Here is a 26,882-nt window from a genome sequence, read left to right on the forward strand (position 1 = left end):
AAAAGAGAGATGAGCGCGGCTTCAATGCCGGGCTTTGTGTAGCACCTGCCCGCCGCCGAAGTCTGTGGTTGTTTTTTGGTGCCGGCCTCTCGCGCCGGCGGCGCGAGCACTGCCCTGCGCCTGGCCGCGCAACTCGCGCGCTCACCGCGACGGGTCGCGCCTGCGGAAGCCATCCGGCCGAGCCTCAGCCTGAGCTCCTCCCTTCTACCCGTATGCTAGGGCACTCATTGCCCGTCGCTGCCGTGCGTGGCCTGCGCGATCCCTGTCAGCCGGGCCAGCCCACTGCCCGCCCTCTCTCTGTCGCACGACCTTCCGACTGACGCGGCGCGCTCCTGCTTTCCGCCGCGCCGGCCGTACCGTAAGCTCCCGCAGTGGCCGGTAAGCTTGTTTTCAGCTCTTTCTCTGCGCAGTGTTCCCGTTACTACCACTTTCCGGCGACGCTGAGCTTTTCCGATGCCCCCGAGGTGAGCGACGGTGATCGCAGTCAGTCGCTATTCACACGTGCTTCACCACTAGTCACCGATCCCTGGTTAGTGAGATTATCATGCTTCCTAACTGTGTCGCTGTTTCACTTAATTCGCGTCGGCCGTGTATTGTGTATTGGCCGCATAGTGGCCGGCAGGTGCTCCCGACAAGATGAGCACAGGCCTCCGGACGCGAACCAGTACGGAGTGCTATGCCTTGATTGGACTCTGCTTTGCGTGTACGACCATAATAGAGCCATGAAATTACAAAAAAATAATGATTTCATGGTGTCGATAGGGCTTTATGCCGTTTGCTTCCGTCGTAGCTGCTGTTGGCAGTGGAGTTAGGGTGAGGAAACCTCTGGACTGATCGCCGAATGGCCACCAAGCCTTTGCAAGTGTCAGAATGTAGACTTTCGCGCGTTTCTCGCGAAATCCGTGCGCGACAACATGCGGGATTCGGTGGAATTCCTATCCGACAGTGTTTCGTGAGAATGGTGTAAGCGCTGATCCTTGTCGCTGTCATTGGTGCCATCATTTTGAGGTCTACAGTGGGTGACGAGGTAGGCTTCCGGTGTCGAAATAGACACTTTTCGCGAACCCGGATTCGACAATTATCCCGGGATTAATTGCGTAGGGGTTGTACCTTGTGTTTGTCTGCCAAAAAATCCAAATGGAAGGTTTTTGGGCAGCAAGTGACCGTGACACCAGTCGGTGAGTTTCGGGCACACTTAGTGTCCCGGACGGCGTCCCGGTTGGTTTCGGGACTTCACGGCCGAGTTAACGGTATATAGGGTATTGCGAAACCCGATACGGGTTCTGTGTGGGTTTGTGAGAACAAGTGTACTTCAGGTGAGTGGGCTTTGGGTTACTGGACACCGGATCTTCGTAGGTCCGATCGACTGTGCTACGCAGTGTCCGACGCGACAGTGACAGGTGGGTACTTCGAATCCGAATTCGGTAGAGTGGTGCCAACTAGCTCGGTGATTATGCTTCTACTGCCCTGTTCTTCTGTGCATTCGTATTACATATGAGCTGCATCTCACCGTTGTTCTATTATACTCTACTGCATATGTTTATCGAGTATCATGTGTAGGATAGAGAGTTATCCATATGTGATATCGTGACCTTGACTTGGTCGTTCTCGATTTGTTCCGGGACTCTAATTGGCGGTTCTCGTACTCGTTCGGTTGACACTGTTTGTCTGTTCGTTGCATTATTAACGGTTTGTCGTTTCTTGACTTCTGTGTCATGACCTTAGAGGTCGGTGTAGCCTGAGTAGATATTTCGCTTGGCTCGTATTTCTGGACTATATCGATTACAACTCTGTGAACCATCGTCGGTTTTGCGTCGACTTCTATTGACACGGCAAGTGACTAATATTATCCGTATTACTTGCTGGTTTCCAATGTTAGTAATCCTGTATAGGAGAGTATAAAAAGATGGCATTCATATATACATACTTCGACATGGTGGTCGGTCTGTAGCCGTTTGCATCGTGACTAGCTGTTCTGGATCGTCTTACTTCCGTTAATATTGTACCTCTCTGGGTTCGTTCACGTTGTTATCTTTGATGACCTATCACGTCGTTAGCCCCGAGGCAGTGATTGTCGACTTGATTGCCGACGGTCTGCTATATGACATATCCGCATGATCGCCCACAGCTTCGAGTGCATTCACTGACACCAGCGTTGAGCCCGCGAGGAGGGTGTTTCTTTCCGGAAAAGTGGTCGTCACATCCAGAACCCGTTGAGCCCAGCGGCTGTCTCATTGTGCTAGGGTTACATCGCCAAGTTGACAGATAGTGGCTTTTGGCCTGAGGTCCTAAGACGCGCACGGCGGATAGATTTGGTAATTTTGGACTTCTCGTCCGATTGACACATATACTATAGTAGCGTTGTTGGCATGTGACTTTCTATCTTTCTTTAACATTGTCTTGCTAACTATAGTTTTGATATCCATTGATACTTGCAGTTGTTACATACAGTAGCGGTAGATGTCTTCAACATATATATCTCATTCGTGTCATCTCGTATGCTACTGTATTTCACACCCATACTGTTTGTTTATCTCTTTCCTGATCCGGTGAATACCTCCTCTCGCCTTCTTCGGCTGCGTCACCCCACTGGAGGGAGACATGTTTACATATGTTCTCACCTCCCCCACCATTTTTCAGTGATCGCGGACCTAAGAGAGTTAGTGGACGAGACGTGAGTAGTGTGTAAGCGGTCGAATAGACTTCCGACCCAGGTTATTACGATTTAGTTATTATCCCTGCGTATTTTCGTTGATAGTATTATTTAGGTTGTTATATGTCATATTTGTGTATTACATTGGAAAGTGATTTCTGATTGTACAAATAAAAGGTTTTTCTACCCTCGGGTAGCGGTTTTAAAAGAATAAAGGTTCCTGATCCGGAAACAGGTTTTAGCTTTCAAAGGTTTGTGATTTCTGTAAACCTCGAATGTAAAACCTTGTGATGTAATGGGAATGGATAATGTATAGCTATCTGTTATATTTCATTTATTGTGTTGTATACTGTTTACTTTTGTACTCGGTGACGTCCGTCAATGTACAGGGAGGACACTGTCCGTGGAACCAGGCGAATTCCCCTGTATGTGGGCTGATCTGGCATACTCGGGGTCAGTTTCAAAAAAAAAAAAAAAAAAATCAACAACCTTTCGCTGTAGTTTCAACAAAAAGGGACCCTCGGCGTGACAGATAAAATTGGTTCAGCAGAAAAGGTTACAACCACAACACCATTCACAAGTTGTTTTTGAAAAGTAAATAAACTGAACCAATTGGTAGTTGACCTATAGAAGACCTGCGGTAAAATATAGGCACGTGATGCGGGATTTGGGCTTGTTCCAAGTTGCATCGAGTTTGTAAACTCGAAAATGTATGGCCCAGTATTATCGTCCGCACAACGGTGTCTAAGTTCGGTGTATGGCGGTGTACATGTTTTTCGGACATCGAGTGTGGGCGACGTCCCCCAGGTTACCATTCTCGTCATGTGGGCCTGTGAAAGCCAGTGACTCTGGGGCCTAGGCAGGGCCGACTGCGCTGACGCCCAGTGCCACTCTCTCTACTTAAGATCACGAGAGCTTTGCGAGTGTCTCTACGAGAGACGGTGCTTAGACCAGATACGGTCGCAGTTCTTGACTTCTTGGGCTAGCTATGGTGTAGCCAGGGTTTGGGTAGCGTCGTTTAGGCGACTGCATGTGTGTTGTTCCTTGCAGATCTTTGGTAAGGCTGTGATGTCACCCTCTTTTACTTGATTGTTGATGAAAATCACAGTTCAGAATCTTTGACCTTGACTCGTTTCATTTCTCCACCATACTAAGTCCGATTGAACAGTTTGGTGTCAATGTTTTTGTTAGGGCATACATCGTATGCGTTATTCTAACACCCCAAATGGTGTGTTGTGGATATAGTTGGTAGTTGTCTAGATCGAAATGGTTCAGGTCCGTTCTAAATTTCGAACGTCGACTTTAAATCGACTGTTTCGATAGTAATGGTTGTTAAGCTTCTGGTTCACAGTAGAGAGGTATCAATGACTTGATACTATTATCGGCGTGTAACTTCCAAACTGTTGTGTAGTGGACTTCGGATATTCGCTTTTCTTGTGATAAGTATATGCTGCAGACAATATACGTCGAAAAGAACGAAATACCATCTCCTCCATTTGGGAACTTATGATTGGCTCGGTGTTTCTAGAACTGTTTTGTTGAAATTAGAGAGATATCTGTGAGGATGTTGGGTATCGTCACCTTTTGACTCACCTAGTGGCGCCTTGGATCTCTTGGCAGTTTGCGCAAGCTGATCTTATCATCACTGCAGGTGGTTCCACCTTGGTTCGAGTCGGTGTCATAGCTTTTAGTTGTAGCTCATTTAGCTAAAGGTGTGGTAGTAGTTCGGTCTTTGTCTTGGAGTTCAGAATTTTGTTTAGTGACTTGAGCCTAGTGTGGTATTCGATTCGTCACCGTGTGATATGTGTAGATGTTATTCAGCCTATTTGCGATCTTTTGATGTATGCTTCTCCGTTTAAATTGGTGAAAACGGTGCCAGGGTCCAATGTAACAGTATCTGTGTTTTCTCGAAATACCGCGATCGCTGGGTCCTTTAGACGGCAGCGACAGGTTCTCGTAGAGACAGGTTTTTAGCATCACCTTGATGGTTGTATCCGTTTACTGCGATTGGCAACCCTGTGCACCAAGTTTTGGACTGCATCACGGAGTTTATTGGTTTTAGCGAACCAGTTTATTATATTGACAAGCGGTTTTGTCAAGCTCAATTATTGCTCAGGCTCGACCTTTTCGGTCAGGTGAAACGGTGAGCTTGTGGACCTAGAACGTCGAATATCAAAGGCGGCTTCCCGTGGATGTTGGACCTTGACTTCCGCGCATCGTTGCGTGATCGGTAGTGGAGACGTAGTCTGAGGCTGTTTCTACCGACTCGAGTTTTAGAGAGAATACAGTTTCAATCTTCGCTCGTGTGACAAGGATTATTGTTGCTAGTCGAAAATATTTTTGCTCCGATCTAGGTAATCAGACTCCAGTTGGGTTTGGCTCGTCGATTCTTTCTCGTAACTAGTGACGATGGTCCGATAGGTCGAGTCGGTTGAGGCTTTTCGGACCAAGGTTACAGGATGGTGTTGATCCCGGTGTGTTATGGTCCGCAGACTTCGGTTTGGTACGTTTCCCTCGTCTTGTTCTTGTGGAACCGCAGTCCTATTCTCCCTTTTTCAGAGGTTGATCTGTCCAATTCTAGATTTGTGACTGACCAGTATCCAAAGGTGTTACCGTGTTGGTGGGGCAATGTCAGAGTTCGATTACGGTGGGTACGTGGTCAAGTTTCGAGGACGAAACTTCTTTTAAGGGGGGGATGATGTAAGGACTGAGATTTTTGACAGTGCAACTTAACTCTCTGTTGACGATGTTTATGTGTGTAGTGTAATTACATAAGCACTCGTCAAGTTTCAGGAGAAAATGAGCTAAAACGGAGAAGTTACGCGATTATTAGTTTTCACTTAAGTGAATAGTAACTCCGATTTTTCGGTGAAGCCACGGAGTAGAGTTGGCTTCTGGTGCGTATCGAACTCCGTTCGTATCAGTCCAATAGCTCGTTTCGACCGGTTCAGCTGTTCTGGAACTAATGGCACTGACGGATTTTGAGTTTGACGCACGGATTTCGAGAAAATCCAAAAATACATGTTTTATATGTATTTTTGTGTGTTCCCTTCGATTGGAACGAAAGGTTGGATTTTGTCGTGAATTCGTGGTCGATCGAGACGAAACGAAATCGTAGCTTTGTTGTCTCCGTCGTGCTGATCGCACCGGTGCAATCCGTTCGCAAATCTGACGGACGGATCTGCGGAAATCGCGCGTTGTTTGAGGAGAGGTCGTTGTGGGGAAAACGGTATTTTTGCAAAAGTCGTAATATTTTATGTACCGTTTCGCTTGAGATCGCTCTTGGAGGGGTATTAGTGTGTATTACTCGCGCTGTGAAGGACTGGGTTTGGAATTATCCATCCTTGAAGGGTTTTCTTGCAATGTTTCACCTTGTATATAGGATTTTTCTAGGGTTTGCTCATGGCAAACCCTAACCCTAGCCTTGCCGCAACCCCCAGCCACCCTCACCTCGCTCCCCTGCCCTAGCCATGCGCCCTGACCGCCGCCTACTGAACCCCCGGCCGGCCAGCCACCGCCGCAGCCACCCTTCTTCCTCCCTCACCATCTTTCTCTCCATCTCTCTCTCTTTTCTTCTCGGGTTAGAGCCCAGGCCGAGGCTGCAGTGGCCTCCCTGCACCATGCCGGTGTCGCCCGACCTCATCGAAGCGTCCCCGTCGACCGCCGGCCGCCGCTCTCTCTTTCTGCGGCCGCCTTGACCAAGTGCGGGCCGAGCCGGAGCTAGCTCCGCCTCCGTGCGCCGCCGCCGCTGTGGACCACCCTGGCCGACTTCCCGGAGCCCCGGCGTACCTCCCCGCCGACCGCTGCCGCCCCGGAGGCGCCGCCTCGCCGCGCTGAAGCCGCCTCGGCCAGCCGCGGCCGCCCCAGACTTGCGCGGGCCGAGGTGAGCTCGCGGCTTCTTCCTCGCGCTGCCACCACCCGGAGCCATCCGTGCCGCCTCTCTCCGGCCTCTGGAAACCCTCCGCCGCCGCACCGAGGTGCCCCGATCGCCGCCGAGGCCGGCGCTGAAACCCGAGCCCGAGCGCGGCTCATGCGGGCTTGTGTAGCACCGCCGCCGCCACCGCCGCCTCTCGCCGCCGGACGGCGCGAGCACTGGCCCTCCCTGGCCTGCCGCACTCGCCCTCTACCGGCGCGGTCGCCGCCGAAGCCTCCGCCGGCCGAGCTCGGGGCCGAGCTCCCCTTCACCCGTACGGCTAGGGCATCATTGCCCGTCGCTGCCGCCGCCTCCTGTCGCCGCCCAGCACACGCCCCGGCCCCTCCCTGTCGTCAGCACCTTCCTGACGCCGGCGCGCCTGCTTTCCGGCCGCCGCCGGCCGTACCGTAGCTCCCCAGTGGCCGGTAAGCTTGTTTTCAGCCTTTCTGCGCAGTGTTCCCTGTTCTACTCACTGTTCCGGCGACCTGAGGCTTTTCCGATGCCTCCGGAGGTGAGCACGGTGATCGTCAGTCAGTCCTGATCACAGTGCTCACCTCACTTAGGGTCAACGAGCCCCTGGTTAGCGAGATAAGCATGCTTTTCCTACTGTGCGCGCTGTTTCACTAATTTTGCGTCGCCCGTGCGCGTGCCATAGTGGCCGGCAGTGCTCCGAAAGGTGAGCACGGCCTCCGGCACGCCGAGACCAGTCAGCGGGAGTCTTGCCTTGGATGTTTGACCTCTGCTTTGCGTGTACGATCCATAAAAGCCATGAAATCACATAAAATAATGTGATTTCATGTGTCGATAGGGGCTTTTATGCCGTTTGCTTCGTCGTAGCTGCTGTTGGCAGCGAGTTAGGGCTGAGGATAACCTCTGGACTGATCGTCCAAGGCCCCAAGCCTTTGCAAGTGTCAGAATGAGACTTTCGGCGCGTTTCTCGGCGAAATCCGCCGACGGAACGCGGGATCGGTTCGAATTCCTTCCGACAGTGTTTCGTGAGGAATTGTGTAGTCGCTGAGCCTTGTCGGCTGGTCACTCGCATCATTTTGAGGGTTCTGAAATGATGGGTGAGCGACGGTAGGTTCCGGTGTCGAAATAGACACTTCCGGGAACCCGGATTCGTACGATTATCCGGCGATGATCGTATGGTTGTGTCACCTCGTGTCCGCTGCCAAGGCATCCAAATCGGAGTGTTTTGGGGCAGCGGGTGACTCGTGGCACGAGTCGGTGAGTTCGGGACACTTAGTGGGTCCCGACGGCGTCCCGGTGTGGTTTTCGGGACTTCCGGTGAGTTACGATGATCGGTTTTGGGAAACCGATACGGGGTTCTGTGTGGGGTTTGTGAGACAGTGTACTTCAGGTGAGTGGGTTGGTTACTGACCCGTGGGATCTTCGTAGGTCCGGTTGACTTGTGCGTACCCAGTGTTCCGACGCGACAGTGACAGGTGGGTACTTCGATCCGAAGTCGGTACAGTGGTGCACGCTCGGTGATATTCTTCTATCCCTGTTCTTCTGTGCTATTTTCGTATTATATATTGAGCTTGCATCCCCGTTGTTTCTATTATGCTCTACTCATATGTTCTATGCTTAGTATCATGTGTAGGAGTAGAGTAGTTTATCCATATGTGATATCGGTGACCTGATTGGTCGGTTCTCGTACTTTGTTCCGGTGACCTAATTGGTCGGTTCTCGTACTTCGTTTCGGTGACCTAGTTGATCGGTGCTTTTATCTTATATCTGTTGACCTGGTTGGTCGGTCGTTGCATTATGTATTGGGTTGGTCTGTTTCTTGACTTCTGTTGTTCGATGACCTTTGAGGTCGGTGTACCCTGAGGGGTAGGATTGTCGGCTGGTGCTGACGGTAGTTCTGGACTATATCGAATACACTCCTGTGACCTATCGGTCGGTTCTTGCGTTCGTACTTTTAGTTGACATCGAGCAGTATCTACATATTATCTTTATTTACTCTGCCTGGTTGTTCTATGTGTAGTATCCTGTATAGGGGTAGAGTAGATGGCATTCGTATATACTATACTTGTGACCTGGTTGGTCGGTTCTCCTGTTTGCATCGGTGACCTGTTTGGTCGTTCGTTACTTTCCGTATATTGACCTCTCTTGGTCGGTTCACGTTGTTACTTGATGACCTACACGGTCGGTTAGCCCCGAGGGGCAGTGATTGTCGGCTGATTGCCGACGGTTGGCTATTGATCATATCCGCATTGATCGCCACAGCTCGAGTGCATTTCACGTACACCAGCGGGTTGATCCCCCGCAGGAGGGTGTTCTTTTCCGGAAAAGTGGTCGTACATCCGACCCGTGAGCCCAGCGGTGTTCTCTTTGTGCTAGGGTTACATGCCAGGTGTGAGCAGATAGTGGCTTTTGCCTGAGGTCCTTAGACCGACACGGCGGTTTAGATTGGGTACTTTTGGGACTTCTCGTCCGGTTGACACATATAGCTATAGTAGCGGTTGTTGCATGTGTACTTCTAGTTCTTTCTTTACAGTTGTCTTGCTACTATAGTTTTGATATCCTTGTATACTTGCAGTTGTACATTACAGTAGCGGTAGTTGTGCTTTCATACATATATATCTCATTCGTTCATTTCGTTGCTACTGTATTTCACTTACCCATACTGTTGTTTATCTCTTCCTGATCCGGTGAGTACTCCTCGCCTTCTTCGGCTTGCGGTACCCACTGGGAGGGGAGACATGTTTACATGTTCTCACCTCCCCCACCATTTTTCAGGTATCGCGGACGATGAGTAGTGGGACGAGACGTGAGGTACGTGTGTAGCGGTCGATAGAGCTTCCGACCCAGGTTATTACGATTTAGTTATTATCCTCGGTATTTCTGTTGATATATAGTTTAGTTGGTTTATATGGTTCAGTATTTTTATTACATTGGAAAATGTGGATTTCTGGATTTTGTAAAATAAAAGGTTTTCTACCCCTCGTGGTAGCGTTTTTAAAAGAATAAAGGTTCCTGTGTAGGAAACAGCTTTCAAAAAGTTTTTGTGGATTTCTGTTTAAACCTCGAATGTAAAACTGTGATGTGAATGGGGAATGTATGAATGTATAGCTATCTGTATATTCATTTGATTGTGGTTGTATACTGTTTGTACTTTTGTACTCGTGTGACGCCGTGCAAGTACAGGGGAGACTCTGTCCGTGTGAACAGTGGATTCCCTGTATTTGTGGCGGATCTGGCATACTCTGGGGTCAGGTTTTCAAAAAAAAAAAAAAAAAAAATTCAAACGCTTTTCCGCTGTATTTCAAACAAAAAGGGGACCCCGGGGCGTGACAACCAACCCAAAATGAAGAAAGAAGAGCAGGTGAAGAGAAATAATAATACCTGGTGAAAGTCAGACAATTCTGAATGCTCGATCTTGTCGCGGCGTCTATTGAGGCCTCGAAGAGCGTGACGTCAAAAATAATAGAAGCGGAGCCTAGGATTTCAACGACAAGATGGCGGCTGAGGATAGAGATGTTGTTGATCTTGGTGATATGCTAATTTACCTTCTTCCAAGTGACCTTGACGATGACAACCGCCTATTGTGTTAAATATAATGTTTAAATACCGTTCTTTAACAGCTTAAACTTTTAGAGTATTACGGTTGTTTCATATGGTATCAGAGCAAGAGGTCCTAAGTTCGAGTCATGCCAGGCTCCTAACATATTAATTTCCTCCCATTTAATTCAAGCCCACGTCATGGGCCGACTAAAAAGTCTCGAGCCCAGACGTGAGGGGGAGTGTTAAATATAATGTTTAAACACACGTTCTTTAACAGCTTAAACTTTTAGAGTACAACGGTTGTTTCACATATTGAAACATGAGAGGGAAGAAAAGAAGTGAGGAGAGAGAGAGATAGGAGGATAGAGCAGTTGGTGACAGTATCGACGACGTCACCATCCTTGTCGAGGGCGTGTAAGGCGTGGTGAAGCCAACAATCAAAGGGCTCCATGTGAAGAGAGAGAGGGGGGGGATAATAGAATGGAGAAGGCGGTTGGGGCACTATAATAGATGAAAAATATTAATTGGAGAGGAGGGGGAAGACAAAACAGCGAGAAAAGAAAAGAAAACTGAAAAAAAAAAAAAAAATTATTGGGGAGGGAAGACGAAAGAACGAGAAAATCAAAAAAATATTAACTAGAAAGCAAAGACGAAAGAGTGAGAAAAATACAGAGGAAACCAAAAAGGTGGAGTTGTTTTTCCATATTTAGTCAACTTAGAGGAAAGGAGGTGGAACGAACTCAAAAATGAGAATTTAAGAGAAACCGATTCAACAAAGGAAAATTAATCAGTTCAAAAGAATAGAGCAATATGAAAAATAGTGAAATTGGTTCAACAGAAGAAAAAAAAAAAAAAAACAAAAAGAAAAAAGAAAAAAAAAGAAGATTTTAAAGGAACCGGTTAAAAGAAAATTTGGTTCGAAGGAGGTGGGAAGCTAGAACTGGAACGAACCAAAAAAAAAGAGAACTTGCAGATAGGACCCACTTCCAAGAATGAAGGTGTTAATAGATAGATTATAGATAATATTATATAATTATTAATTTATTTACAAATATAGTTATTTAATTTTTATATTTTTAATATATTTTAAATTTAATAAAAAATTTAAACATATTTAGTTTTTTATACAATATATTAGTTAAATAATTTGATTGTGAGTCATACTTAATAATTGGACATTAAAAAAATAAACTTAACAATTGAATATAATTTAAGCTTTATTAAATTAAAATTTAATTTAATTTTATTAAATTTAAAATTTAATTTTATTAAATTTAAATTTTAATTTAATTTTATTAAATTTAGTACATATTGAAACAACCTGCATGATTGGAACCCTCGTAGGAACGGAGTAAAAAGAAATTTTTTCTCCATCAACAGAGATGTGGCGGAATTAGAAATTCTAGAAACCTACAGAAACAAAAAGAGGTCCACGGGAACGGTCGACATGGATGTGGCGGGGACAAACTCTCGGGCAATTGCTTATATATCTCTGAAAAATTTTCGACTTTCTGATTTTTCTCTCCTAGAAAACTAATATTAAAAATATCCTTTTTACGTTCTAAATTATTTTAAATATACCCTTAAAATTAAATTCTATTAGTGAACGATTAGCAATAGTCGTTATCCCTGTGAAATTACTATTTTATCCTTTCTAATATACCATTCTACCATCACCAGCTTTTTCTTATTTACCCTTAAATTAGTATTTTGATTTTTGGCCTTTTCAAATATACCCTCCTATCATCACCAACTTTTCTTATTTGCCCTTAAGTTAAGGGCAAAAGATGTATTTTAATTTGTTTTTTATTCTGGTAGACATTTAACTCACGTTTAATTCGAGATAACTTAACAGATGGTAACTGCAGAGGCATTTTTGAATAACAGAAGAATATTTTTGAATAAATGCAGAGTATATTAGAAAGAAAAAATAATAAAAATAAATTAGATATTTTTGAAATTTTTAGAGTTACATAAGTAATTACCCCTAAACTCTAAAAACCCTAGCAGCAGAGAGAGGCCCGCGTGGACAGGAAAGGGCTCCCGTCCCGCAACCCTAGAGATAGAAAACACGGTGGGGAAATTACAAAAGTACCACCGAATGCAATCAATAATTTATCCTATCAACGTTGTGCTCAATTTCGGTGGTCCTACTAGACATAAATTAAGGGTTAATACCGAACGGTTTCCATACTATTTATTCTACACAGTTTAAACTGCGGTATTAATAGACCTAACAATTTCGACCCATACCCACGGATGCCTGCGGTTACCTGTAAATTTGCGAGTATGGATACCAACTTTTTCAACCCAAAAAATTACGGGTAAAATGCGTGGATATCCATTAAGGTGTGGACATTTTGGATAACCCGCAGGTACCCACGGGTACCCACACATATATTTTTTAATCATAAAATATATTTTTCTTAATTAAAATATATATATATATATATATATATTGATGGGTAGTTTCAATTTTTTACTCGGGCATCATCACCACGAAGGTCTGGTCTTTTCGAAGACCGCTGATGATTAAAAAAAAAATAATAAAAAACAAAATACTACAACACAATTACAATATTCCAAATTTGCTGATCTCAGTAATTACCAAATGAAAATTTACACTTGTTAGATATTTATCCCTAGCAATAAAAAAGGGGGGAAAAATTTTAAACTCTTATAAGAAATATCAATAAATTAATGCATCAGAAAGTTTCTGGGCAAGGAAAGATGATCATTTTTCGCCATTTTATCTCTTCACATAAAAAAAAAAGAAAAATGAGTTCTAACTAACAATTAGATACTTATTTCGGCCGCCAATCCGAATGTCTTGTCCGCAAAAACGAGCAGAAAGAAGCAGTCATGTTACAGCTGCAGTGGGTCCGANAGTAGCCCAGTCCAACTCTATATATATATATATATATATATATATATATATATATATATATATATATATATATATATATATATATATATGTGTGTGTGTTTTGTATTTAAAAATTATAAGAGCAAAAAATAAAAAAAAAGATTGTGGGTAACCCGCATACCCACCCGCTCACCCGCGGACGGGTATGGGTAAAGATGTTCGCTATCCAAAAATTAACGGGTAAATTTTACCCATGCCCAAATAACCCGCGGGTACAATAGTCCGCCCGCGGGTTATCCAATCCGCCCATTTGCCAGGTCTAGATATTAAGAAAGAGATTGTCGAGCACTTTTTGTAGGATATAAGCTTTACAAACTCTCATACTAGGAAGTGGGCAGCGGCCAGCGGCCAGCGGGCGCATCTACTTTATATTAAAGAAAAAAAAAATTTCTACTTGGAAAAGTAAAATGAGCCCGACAATGGCCGAAGTAAATGGGCCCAAAAAAGTGTTGAAAATGGAGTGCAAGAAAAGAAACAGCCAAACAAGTTAGGAAGCAGATACTTTTCCCAAAAAAATATATCACAGAGCAATGTTCTCGCTGAAAAAATATTTTTCATTCATTTAGTTTTCAAGAAAAAAATTTATTTTTGCGAGACATTTCCCATGATTATTGTGCAATTCTTAACCGGTTCGATATAGAAAAAAATAATCGATTCGAAAAAAATAGAGTATTATAAAAAATAGTAAAGTCGGTTCGATGGAAAGAAAGAACAAATTTAAAAATAACCAATTAAAAATGAAAAAAACGATTCAAAAGAGACGAAGTGTCAGAACTGAGCCGAACTCAAAAGAAAACCTGACAGGTGAAAGCTACTTTCAGCAGATGAAACCCACTTACCACATATGCAGATTACTAAAAAATTAATATATAATTATTACAGTTATAAATACCTCATTTCCTTTCTTTGCGTGCGCACTTGAGCACCGAGAGGGTCCATTTGTTTTGACGTAAATGGAGAAATGGAACTCAAGTTCCATCACTTTTATTATTTATTTTGATGTAAGTCAAAAATATAATATAACTCAAGTTACGTTAGGGGCCTATTTGTTTGCACAGAAGTGGGGTGGAAGTGGGAAGGGAGAAGTAATTTTCGATGAAAACATATCACTTTCGTTGTTTGGTTCACCGTAATTTTATTACACCCGAAAGTCTAATTCACCCAAAATAATGAAATTGACTTCCCCCTCCCATGGAGCGAAGTCAATTTCGGTGAGGTGAAAAGAGGCAAGAGTGGGAATTAATGTGTTAGGGTTACCCTTTCATCTACCCTTTCCTCTCCCGAGTCCCAGACACAACTCCAAATATATTCCATTGCGAAAGTAATTAAATTTTTTATTTTGATTGTATGTCTAAAATATGATAAAATTTGGTTAAATAAGTTTTAATATATTTTTTTGTTTAATTTGTATATTTAGAAAATGATAAAAAATGAATTTGTTAAATGTTAATAATTTTTTAACTTTAGAATTTTATTTGTTGTAATTATAATTTATATGCAAACAAATAATCAAATTTTTTAAAATTTTATTTTATAATCATACATATATATAATTATATACATATATAATTATATTAATTTTTATTTATTATAATTTATTATTCGCTAAGTTACAAAATATACAATAATATCACTTCGGAGGTAAGTATACCGGAGGTGAAGAGCTACACTTTTTACGTCTACTTCCAACCAAACAAACAATAGAACTAGCAGAACTGCACTTCTACAATTAGAAACAAACAGCGGAAGTGAATTAATTTTCACCCCAACTCCACCTCAACCCAAAATCCACTTCCACCCCAAGTCTACTTACGTTGAAACAAACATGCCCTAGACCTCCACTTCACCTACTCTCGACTTCCTCCTCTAAAGTGCTGAACTCAACTTCTACCAGATTCAACCTCTTCTAAAAAACTTATTAAATAGTAAAACATAAACCCTACTTTCTTTATAATTGGTTAAAATTACCTTATTTATAATAAATTAGAATTACCTTTAAATAATAATAAAAAAATGTAATTATATAATAGGTTAAATTTTATAACGGTAAGTTTATCACTATATTTAGAAGATAACGAGATCCACTTACCTCAAAATAAACAGTGAAGCTCAAAAAACTAATTTCACCAACAACAAGTTACATCAAAATAAACAGAAGAAGTAATTGAATTTAACTTTCACCAACACCAAGTTACATCAAAATAAACAGAAAAAGTAATTGAATTTAACTTTCAGACTGTACGAGTTATGTCAAAACAAACAACAAAAAATTAATCACACTTCTGAAAAACTTAAACACCTTTGCAGTTGAGTTACGTCGGATCTACAAATTCGTTAATCCAAATGCCCCGGAAGTGAGTGCGTATCCATGTGCTCGTCTATGTCGTGAGCGTGCATGAATGTCGTGCGAGACTATACATGTATAAAAATCATACTGGGCACTTCTCTTTTGTTTTTTTGAGAATTAGATCCCTACGACTAAATAATATAAAAAATATCTAAAGTAATNTTTTTGATAATTATCTATATATTCTTTAAAATCTCGAAAATATTTTATTTACATATATATTTTTTTTCTTTCTAATATGCTACTCATATTTTTTTCGTTATTTCAAAATATTTTTGTACTTATCACTTGTTAAGTTAACTTTGATTAAACGTGAGCTAAATATCTACCAAAGTTAAAAAAAAAAATCAAAATATCTATTTGTGCTCATAGTTTAAGAGCAAATAAGAAAAACAAATGATGATAAAAGGTATATTTGAAAGGAGAAAGTAATAATTTCATATAAATAACAGTTATTATTAACTGTTTATTAACAAAATTTAACTCTAGAGGTATATTTAAAATAAATTGGAGTGTAAAAAAAATATTTTTAATATTAGCCTTCTAAAATGGGTTAATTAGAAAGTCAAAAAATTTTTCATGAGTATATAAGTAATTGGCCCTCCCCCCCATTTTTTATGAATTTATGATTTGATAAAAGATTTCTATGACTTCGTAAGAAACACTTCGTACTAAACAATCTACTACTAGAATCAGTAAAAGCCGAAGATTAAACTCCATAAATATGCATGTGTGGGGTTCAATCCCCATTCCCCAGCCTTCAAGATACTGTTTCAGCATATGAATATTTTATTCAATATATTTTTTAAATTTGTTTAAAAAATTTGCACATTTGATTGAAAAAGAGTGTGATCAAATATTTAAAATTTAATACCATATTTGACCATCAAATAATTTTTTGGAAAAAATAAATCATCTCATAGCTGAAATAAACTGTCCTACCAGATCATAAATAGCCAGATCTTTGAAGGGACAAAAATTAAACTCCTTATTTATAATCATAGTAAAAAATCCTTATACAAAATAAGTTATCCTCGAATAATTTTTTTTCTAATATCGAAAGTCGAAACCAAGCCTAAGTAGAAATTCTTAGAGTGTGTGTTACAAAGTTGAGCGGTTTTATTCAAATGTACAAAAAATTTAGGAAAATTTCAAATGCCACCCCAGTGGTTTTGCATTTTTTTACTTTAGTACCCTATGGTTTAAAGTGTATCAATTTAGAACCATGTGGTTTCGCACTTTCTCACTTTAGTACCATGTGGTTTAAAGTGCATCAATTTAGTATATGTGGTTTCATTTTTCTTTTCTCGTCGGTTCCTCTATTAATATTTCGTTAAATTATATACAAAAAACTTCAGATACTCTACCTAGGTTTATCGAATATTCACTTTAGTACCCATTAGTTTTAACTTTGTCACTAATTTAACGAAAAAAATTAGTGGAATCGATAATAAAAAGATAAAAATGAAACCACTAGACACTAAATTGATACACTTTAAACCACAGGATACTAAAGTGAGAAAGTATGAAATCACAGGGGTGGTTTTTGAAGTTTGCCCAAAAAAAATTAAAGTTAAGAGCCTATTTCATGATGGTCTATAGTTAGGGGTTTTCATTACATTTTTACCTTTTGACGTTGAAAGAGGACCTACACCATCGGCCAAAGAGCTAAGAATATTAAACCCTCCGGACAAACTAAAAGATATAACATCCTTTAAAGTTGCATCATATTTAATGGATAAAAGAATCAAGAATGGGGAATCTCACCACAAAGCCACCAGCGTAGTTCTTTCTTAGCCACAAGCTCATGAGGGCAAGTGTAACAGGTAGCTTTGCAGCAGGATCAATCTCAAGGGCTTGATCATAATACCGTTTTGCCAAATGAAGATCAAGCGGAAGTCCTTGGCCGTGCTCATGCATGTACCCAAGGTTAAACATGGCTTGAGCATTCAACTGCGATTGGGCATGCATGTATGCCTCTGCGGCTCGCTCGTAGTCTCTCTCAATGCCCTGTTAAACAATAAATAGCTATAAAAGACAACATCTTGTTTTGCCAACTTTTGAATAACTTCCAATGAGGGTAGCCTTGATATATCAGCACATCCCAACCATATTTTCCCAGATATATAATCCTCCATCCAGCTCAGAATTATACTACAGCAGGTTTAGCAATGATAAATAGGGTAAAATGGAAGAATTGTTCCATATACTTATTGCAGTTTTGTGACTAAGCTCTTAAACTTTTCATTTAAATATTGTAGTTCTAAAATCTCAACTACAATGCAGTTTCATCCCTATCCCATCCAAAATACCAAATATATCCTATAAGTCACATGCTCACGCTCTCCTGGTAAAATGACCATTTTAATGCTGTATCATATCTGTGGAAGCAGAAGGTCATGTTACATGAGAAGGGTCAAATGGCCATTATGTAAAAAAGCATCACCATGTGGAGAATTTAACTTAACAGACTTCAGGAATTGGGTGGCCTGGGATGCAGCTGTAACATTTGAAAAAGTACAGGGACTGAAATGTCTAATTAAATTTCATGGACTAAATCATGGACTAAGTCACATATCATGAAAATACAGGGTTCACTTGTGAATTTACCAATTAAATACTTAGTAACAAAGGCATTACCCGGCCATAATAGTAGGCATCTCCTATCAACAAAGCGGCATGTTCATTACCCTGCTCAGATGCTTGCCACCATAAAGAATGTGCACGGAGATGTCTTTCAGCATCCGTGCAAAAGCCAGATTCTCCCATGCAAATGCTCTGTTCCCCATATCTGTCGAGGATCCACGCAGCATTGCTTTGTGCCACCTCATATCCAAGCTCAGCCATTCTAGAATATAAGAGCAGTGCTTTTCCCATATCACCCTTCAAGTAGGACTCCAGAGCCCATCTTGATAGGGAGCTCCAAGGTCCCCTCTCAGCTACAGCTTTGTAAAGAAGAGTAGCCTGAAGAGGTAAGAAAGAAAGGAATCAACAATATTGAAAATAAATCAAAACGGATGCACATTTAGACAAAATCTCTACAGTGAATTTGCGCAAACACCAAGAAAGTTTCAAAGAATATATTCAGTTCAATCTTTTCAAAAGAAACAGTTAGCTGTTAATAAAGTAAAATAATAGGATGATAATTAATTAAAACAACCCAAAAAGTTTGATAATCTTTAAGTTTGCTTATCTTCTTATCTAGTGATTTGGTGGCTAGATAAACAATCGGTTGTGTCCATTCTCACAAAGATGTACTGTTTTAATCTGCTAATCGCAATTAGCTAACAGAAGTTCTATGATTATACTGCAAGCCTGAAATACTTTATGCTTTATGCCAGGTGGTTTAGTAATCTTTGGAAAGAAAAAAAGCGCCATTAATCGATCATGCTTTATGCTGTTATATGTTATCCAAATAAGCATGTTTTTCTTTCCAAGTCTCAAAATTCAAGTGGTGCTCCTTTTATTGATTATATCTGATCTGAATGTCGACACTTCTTATCCTAACATCATTTCTTGACCAGAGCATCATAATGTTATACTTGTCGAAGTCTCATGCAACTTACTTAGGAATATGAAGTCAATATGAAATAAGCAATAACATAAAAGACAACAAAGTTATGTATATCAACTTTGATATCAAGTGTTTGAGCAACCAATTATAAACATGTTATTATATACCAAACGCAAAATTGCTTAAAATGCAATGGTAATAGAGGGCATTATGTACTCATCTTGCAGCACCTAAGTGATATGCAAATGTTGCTGCGTGTGTGCATGCACCAATTTTAGAACTGTGATATTCAGATTAAATCCTAATAGCGAGTAAGAAGTACTTTGAAAGCCATTTTGTTGCAAGACTCCACCCTTTATGGAATAGAAAAAAGGTAAAAGTACGGAGTATCTTGTTAAATTATACGAAACAACCATTATTCTCCAATAGCTTAAGCTATTTATCAGAGAACAATGCTTTTATATTTTTATATTCAACATATCTCGTCCTATTGATTTTGTCGCACTAAAGGTTCTGAGATACATCTGGTCTATTATAAGGGAATAGGAAAGGAATACTATTCTTCTCAAATAGTTCAGCCTTCTTGTTGATAAGTGAACTAAATGCTTCATCAAATACTAAATTCTAGAGTCAACTGATTGTCCAATAGTCTCTTTATAATTTCTTATCAATTCACATGTTACTCATCTTTAACACATTTCTCAAGTTATGCGTGCAGTAAAGAAAGATACTACAAATGCAAATAGTGATAAATGTACGATAGAATGATTTTTCAACATTCTCAAATTATTCATCAAGCAAAGAACATAGAAGGGATCAAGATGCAAATTAACTCTACAAACTTCTTAAGGATATCATCTGACCAATGGAATAGTAACAAAATAAGCAATAGCACGGACAGAGCAAAATTATTCCCACTCGTATCATGTGAGAGAGAAGGACAAAGTCTAGTATTCATTATCAGACAACTAAATTCTTGTTTAAGCATTAGGAGTATACAAAAATTACCTCAATTTGAACAACAAAGTGAAAGAAAAACTTCATTCGTTGGTCACAAGAATAAAAGTATTGCTGAAGTTTGAGTGATAAAGTACCATATAGAGATTCTTCTTAAGCCCAATGCCTTTTTGGAACAACTTCGCCACTTGATAGAGGGCCTTTGGCTGACCAGCATTAGCTGCAGCAAGAAAAAAGTTGCGGGCCGCTTTCACATCTCTTTTTACACCAAGACCCTTGAGATAAAGCACTCCTAAGTTATAATGGCCTCCTGGTTCCTTTTGCTCAGCTGCTATCTCAAAGTATTCTCTTGCCTTCAAGAATTAAGGATTCAATAATAAGTTAGCAAGATAATTGACCAAAATTAGTAATGATGCAACTTGTGACTATAATAACAGTTAACAAGCTAAGAATAAAATGATTGCATTCAATAAATTCATTCAATGCTTCAACTTGTGTGGGATATGTTGAATGCATAGATTCATTTCATGTTACTGATTTGTAAAGCTTAACATTGTTAGAAGAGGGAACGAAGCCACAGACAAAGTTTTCAATAGCAACAGCACAGCAGATTATCTTTTTAGGATGAAGAAATAGTTGAAATAACCAAAATGCATTATACAAATGGAGCATTAGGCAATAGCTCTCCATCATGCATCTGATGATGACGGCAATAAAAAATGGGCCTATCAGGTATGATGCATTGCATAGACTACGTACAATCAAGTTTATTTCAGGTTTTCTACAAGTTGAATACTAAACTACAAGCTCCATCCCCAAACCAAAAGTGCATTATTTAGGCCTGACCCAACCATTTTCCTATCGCCAAACTCAGGCAGTTGCTACTCCAGAAATTCTATTTGAACAACCATTAAGCATTCTCACATGTATCCATTTTTCTTATTCTTAACAAATTTCTCAGCCTCTAACGTTAGACATGAAGCATCAGCAACCTTAATTGTCTTTATAGATTTTTCCATCATATCATGTCACGATCTACCAACTACCCAATAAAAAAGAATAACTCATTAATGCAATGTTAGAAAAGAAGGGCAGAGATCGGAGATGCTTACGATGAGCAGAGTTCAACGTGTTCAAGCTTTGAAGGGGATCAACTTAAGAAACTATCACTAATAAGAAGAAAAGACATGAGAGAGGGGTAATAGAAAGATAATTGAAGTAGTCATCCTTCATGACCAAATTCGCACAAACTCAGTAATTTCATTAACAAATTAGTCGAAACAACCAAATTAGCCTTTCTCCCTTCGTCTAAATACTTACAGGAAATGTTATCAAGACCTGCTGGGAAAGCAAGTTGAACACCCTCTAACCTAAACAGATAGTGTTGCTGACTCGGTATTTACCAAAGCCCAACAGCTTAAAATCTAATAACAATAAGGTTCAGCCACCTAACCAAGATTTGAGCAACATGATTTATATTGAAGCAGCCACCTTTGAGAACCAAACCTTTGTTTTTCAGTTTGAGAATAAATTAATTTTCCGAGAAAGCTAGTATCATAAAATGCAAATAGCTAGACGCAACAACTGTTGATTAACAAATTACTTCAACAACTATCAAAAATTTCCCCATTTTATCTGTACATATGATTTTTTATGAAAATATATTTTTATTTAGAACAAGGATTTCTTTCTTGCATACTACTAAAAAAATTATTCTTATGATCTGGTTCAACTAAAAGAACCACCAGCTGAACCTCCACTCCCCCCTTCCCCTGATATGCATGAACAAAATAGCCCTTAAGTCAACAGATAAGCCGGATGGCAAAAAAGATTTATGCATTGTATAATGGCGCATACTGAATACTGAACAACAATGCACTTATGACACATAAAAATTCCTTGCAGTGATGTTATGATAGTCTCCCAACTGACTTTTGAGTTTTGAGCATAGTTAGTTAATTCGGATTCGGCAAAAATTCAGTACGGATATAATTTGGTTAAAATTCGTCTTCTAATTTTTAAATTCGTTGAAAAATACGGCTAAAAAACGGATTCGGTAATTATTCGGATACGTGATTTATACGGATATTATACGTTCACCAATTAAAAATTCGGAATTAAAAATTCGGCTATTAAATTAAATTTTTTTCTCTCAAAATTTATACTATTAGTATAAATACTCATATTTCTTAAGAATATAAGAATAAAGAGATGCAAAATTAAGCTAATTATGTAAAAAAAAATAACAAATTATATTATGCTTATAAATAAAATATTATATAATAATATTTCTATATAAAAATAAAATACTATATATAATAAATGAATATATATTTATAAATAAAATTATATATATATGAGTGAGGCTACTATGCTATCGGAAGCACGGAGCCTTCCGTGCTTCCAGCTCGTTTTTGATGTTGCGACTTTCGAATCGTCGATCGGCTCCGCTAAACTTGATCTAGAGTATTTGAAGTATCTAGAAAATAAATTTTATGATTTTACGATATCATTTGCCTAGTGAACGAAGGGGCTCAAAATCAACGGCTGAAAATAAAAATCTTACAAAATGTAATAATATGACATTAAAATTTTAAATCAAAGATATTGATCTTGTTTTATATAGTATAAAGAATTTTCTATCAAAATTTCACGTGATTTGGATATTTCTACACCGTTAAACTTGCAAACGGCTCACTACGGCCATTGAAATTTGTTGATTTTGAGGCCCATTCGATCATAGGCAAGATGATATAGAAAAATATAAAATTTATTTTTAGGTACTTCAAATACTTTAGATCAAGTTTAACGGAGCCGATCGACGATTCGAAAGTCGCAACATCGAAAACGAGCTGAAAGCACGGGAAGCTCCGTGCTTCCGATAGCATAGTAGCCTCATCATTATATATATATATATAGAATTAGGCTGGAATACTATTAATAGTAAAACGCTCTTTTTGCTATCAAGTTTTTAACCCTTGGATGAAAAACTGTAGGGTCAGGATAGATATTAGTCAGTTAGAGTTGAATGGTCCCTAGGTTGAGTGGTCTCCACTGGATTATAGTTATTAATCCATGGTTAGAAATAATGAAAAGAGTTGATCCAAAGGCTAAAAAACTGATAGCATAATTGAATTTTGCTACTAATAGTAGCCCAGTCCAACTCATACTATATATATATAATGAGAGGGCATGCGGTCCACAAGTGGCCTCGTGGACCCCCCGCGACTATAGCCTCCCAAACGCCGCGCCTTTTCCTCTTCGTCTTCCTCCGCGAACTGTAACAAAAACTCGATTTTTTCTCCAAAAAAACATTTTACGAACAACCAAACATGGGAAAAAAAATTCCCAACTGAAAATTTTTTTTCGGAGAGGTTTTACATAGATCCAAACACTCGCGAGTTCGGCGACGAGAGCGGCGAAGGAGGAGGACGACGAAGACGACACAGACAAGTTGGCGACGAGAGCGGCGACAACGCTACCCGCGAGTCCGCCACCGCCGTTTTTTTTGGGCGAATCGTTCGCGAATTGCAAATGATTCGCGGATAATTATTTTTGATAAAAAAAAAATGCATTTTTTTTCAAATTTTTTGGAAAAATACGGATACGGGCGTTTAATTCGGTTATTCAAAAATTCGCGAATAATTCGCGAATTAACTAACTATGGTTTTGAGTCAAGTTTGGTTGATTTCTCAGATGCCCAGAATAGCAGTCTTGGGTTTATGGGTGCCATTAGAGTTAAAGAATGGGCTCAAGTCTCAGTCACTTACAATCTAACAAAAGCAGATACTGAGCCAGTCAGCAGTAGTTGATACATGTTTTCCACGGTCTAAACACAAGTAAAAGCCACAAAAATCTTCAAACAGTGTAGGTTTAGAATGGCCCTGAAATTGAAATAAATGTGTCCAGCACATTGATAAGATACGCTAATTTGAAAATAAAATCAACCATCTAGTACAAGAAACCAGGATTTCAATGTCTCTTCTTCAACAAAGTACTAACAAGAATGAAGACATCACAAAATCTAAGAACACGAACCCTATTTCATTCTTTTAAAAGTATCCAAGTCATCTACATGCTCTCTTACTCCCCATTTTCTTTTGTCCCTCCGGTCATCTATATCTGCTTAGATTATTGACTCCCAAGAACTTCAGAGTAATCGCATCCTTATCTCCCGAAACTCTCATTGAAGATGCATGGTAACCAGTTTGAGGTGCTTAAGTGTTAGGATGTTCAATTTGTTCTCCTGATTAAGGTTACTTCTTCGATATTATTTCGTTTTTCTCACATTATATGAATTTCATCCACAAGTTTAACTATACCCTTTTATTTTTCTAATTTGCATTTTAGATAAGTTTATGTTGTCTACTTGAACATTTTTGAAATCTTCTGATATCCATTTAGTTTACTGCAAATGTATTGTGTTTCTTTTCCTAGTCATTGCACCTACAAGCATTCTGTTTTTCCCAAAAGTGTTACTGTTGTTGTAACCAAGGCATTCTTTCCTAGACTAACTTCTTTGTCTGCACTAATGCAGAATGTGGGAAGACCCTTAAATACTAGTGTCAAATCTAGTTGTCTATAATTGCACTTATGCAATAAAGATCGACAGCATTAGGACAAAAATATAAGATTTGAATACAGGAGTACACATAGTAATAGTTCTCTTAATAAAGGTTTTAAGATGAGTACCAAGCTACCGGATGCAATTGAATTCCTCTAGGTGACCTTCTCAATGGTTTGTTTAAGGGTATAGCACACTACATACACAAAGAACTTCCTTACGCTCACAGCAACTGACATAACTCATAATCCTCAACCTATGCAATTTTCATGGACCCACACTGACATGAGAAATTAACAAGCAAATTCGTCAATGGAAGAAAATATAAACTTGAAAGAACTTACTTTTGTCAAGTTCTTTTTCTCCACTCCATATCCTTTCACATAAAGGTATCCCAATCCATTGTAAGCCGAATAATACTGCTGCTTGGCCGCCCTAGAGAGCCACTCGAAAGCCTTCGTGTAGTTCCTTTCCACTCCAGCACCTCTCGCATAAATCTCCCCAAGAAATTCCATGGATCTCGTATCCCCCTTCTCCACAGCCTTCGAGAACCAATGAAGCGCCTTAGTGTGGTTGCGCCTCAACCCCCTCAGCCCATAGTAGTATAACAACCCGATTTTAAACATTGCCGCAGAATTTCCTCTCTGTGCCTGGTACTCTGTGATCTGGAAGTCCTCGTCTTCCTCGCCCCGCGACTTCCTCAGAGCATCCTTGTTCTCCTCAGTGCCGCTGTGGAGCCGCACGGGCTCGATCACCGGCGGCTCCTTTGATATGAGGAAGCTCATCATTGCCGTCTCCGCCAACTCGGCATAGAGCACAACCGCCTTCTCGTACATCTGCAATGCGAAAGATCGATTTAGGGTTTCAGATGATTAGGAATGGGGTGTTCAGATGATTAGGATCTTCGACGATCGGCGTCTCAAAATCAAAATCTAAATGGTAGGCGAGATTTAGAACATCTAAATAAAAGCCTATTCATATCCAAAATTTATGATTTTTAATACGTTGGCAGTTTGGACGTGGAAGAACGCATGTAAGAATTTAAATTTAGATTTTGACGTCTCAATAATGGGAGTTTAGTGGTGCGGTGTATGTGAGGCAATGATTTCTCGGATTCTAGGGTTTGGGAAACCGTACGGCCTGACGGAAGTAGGTGTAGGCTAGGGCCATCTTGGACTGGGGGTTGCCGCCCTCGGCGGCGAAGCGGTGGTGGAGGAAGGCCCTGGGGCGGCTGAGGGGGCGGAGGACGCCGTAGCCGCGGAGGAAGGCGAGGGCGGAGTGGGCGTGGGGGAGCCCGGCGGCGGCGGCGACCTCGATCTGGGAGGCGGCGGCGTCCACGGCGGCGGGGTCGGCGGCGGAGGCGGCGGCGAGCATGGCGTTGATGCCGGAGACGAAGAGGGCCTCGCGGGGGTCGGGATCGGAGCCATCGGAGGGGGAGGAGGAGGAGGAGTTGAGGTGGGAGTTGGAGAAGGAGGGATCGAGGACGGAGAGCCATGAGCCGGGGTCGAGGCGGAGGTCGTCGGAGGCGGGGGAGGAGGAGGAGGAGGAGGAGGAGAACTCGTCCCAATCGGGGTCGCCATCGTCGTGGTCCTCGGAGGAGGAGGAGGAGGGATCGGAGGAGGGGAGAGAGTCGGAGGAGGGGGTTTCCTTGAGGTCGTCGCCGGTGATGACGATGACGAAGGGGCGCACGGGGGAGGAGAGGGGGAGGAGGGCGCAGATAAGGAGGAGAGGGAGGAGGGGGAGAGCTCTCCGGCGACGCATCCTGGACATGGTGGCGGAGAGGGAGAGGGAGAGGGCAGAGAGGGGGAGGGGAGAGATTTGATATGCCAGGGGATGGATTAAATTTAAGGAGGAGGACGGGTTTGGACACACGTCGAACGCGAAATATGATTGGTCAAAAGGTTCTTATTAGGCCGCTGAGTTAATATCTCAAGTTGCACAGATCAGCTGACACGTGGCATAATTTTTCTTTGTAATTAAGAAAAAACTAGTGTAGTCGGGAAGCGTTGCATTGCAGTGCGTTAATTATGTAGAAATAAATTAATTAATTAATTAATATAAAAAAATTAAATATACTAGAAGAAAGAAGCTGAAGAATACAAAAAGAAGGGCCGGTTTGTTGGATATAGTTACAGAAACAGTATAGTTGAAAATAAATGCAGTTATAAATACTGCAGTTATAACTATACCTAATCTATTTGGTTTTATACCGTTGCAACTGTTGCAGTTATATTTCTTCTGTTTGGTAGGCTATAGTTATATTTTTTTCTGTTTGGTAGGCTGCAATTGAAATTTATATTTATAAATACTGTCACCTTAGATAGAAAGTTAAGATTACCTCTTCTTAAAATAACATATCTATGAGATTTTATAATTATTAATTAAGATATATATATATATATATAGGGTCCGGCTACTATACTATTATGACTACGATCGCCCTCGTACTCATAAGTTATTTTCGATGATAGAGCTTCCGAATCGACGATCCACACCAT

The 26,882-nt window shown here is 40.7% G+C and overlaps 1 protein-coding gene across 1 annotated transcript; it reads right to left on the reverse strand.

The window, feature by feature from the left end:
- LOC109706188 (ERAD-associated E3 ubiquitin-protein ligase component HRD3-like) lies at window positions 16,873–26,250 on the reverse strand. Its single transcript, XM_020227023.1, has 6 exons — window positions 25,522–26,250; window positions 24,729–25,220; window positions 19,958–20,173; window positions 17,990–18,313; window positions 17,117–17,359; window positions 16,873–17,044 (listed from the first exon to the last, which is right to left on the reverse strand). Exons 1-6 carry the CDS (start codon window positions 26,152–26,154, stop codon window positions 17,027–17,029), a joined length of 1,926 nt encoding a protein of 641 aa, XP_020082612.1. The 5' UTR covers window positions 26,155–26,250; the 3' UTR covers window positions 16,873–17,026.

Source organism: Ananas comosus, linkage group 1 (genome assembly GCF_001540865.1).
Source record: "Ananas comosus cultivar F153 linkage group 1, ASM154086v1, whole genome shotgun sequence".
Lineage (NCBI taxonomy): Eukaryota > Viridiplantae > Streptophyta > Magnoliopsida > Poales > Bromeliaceae > Ananas > Ananas comosus.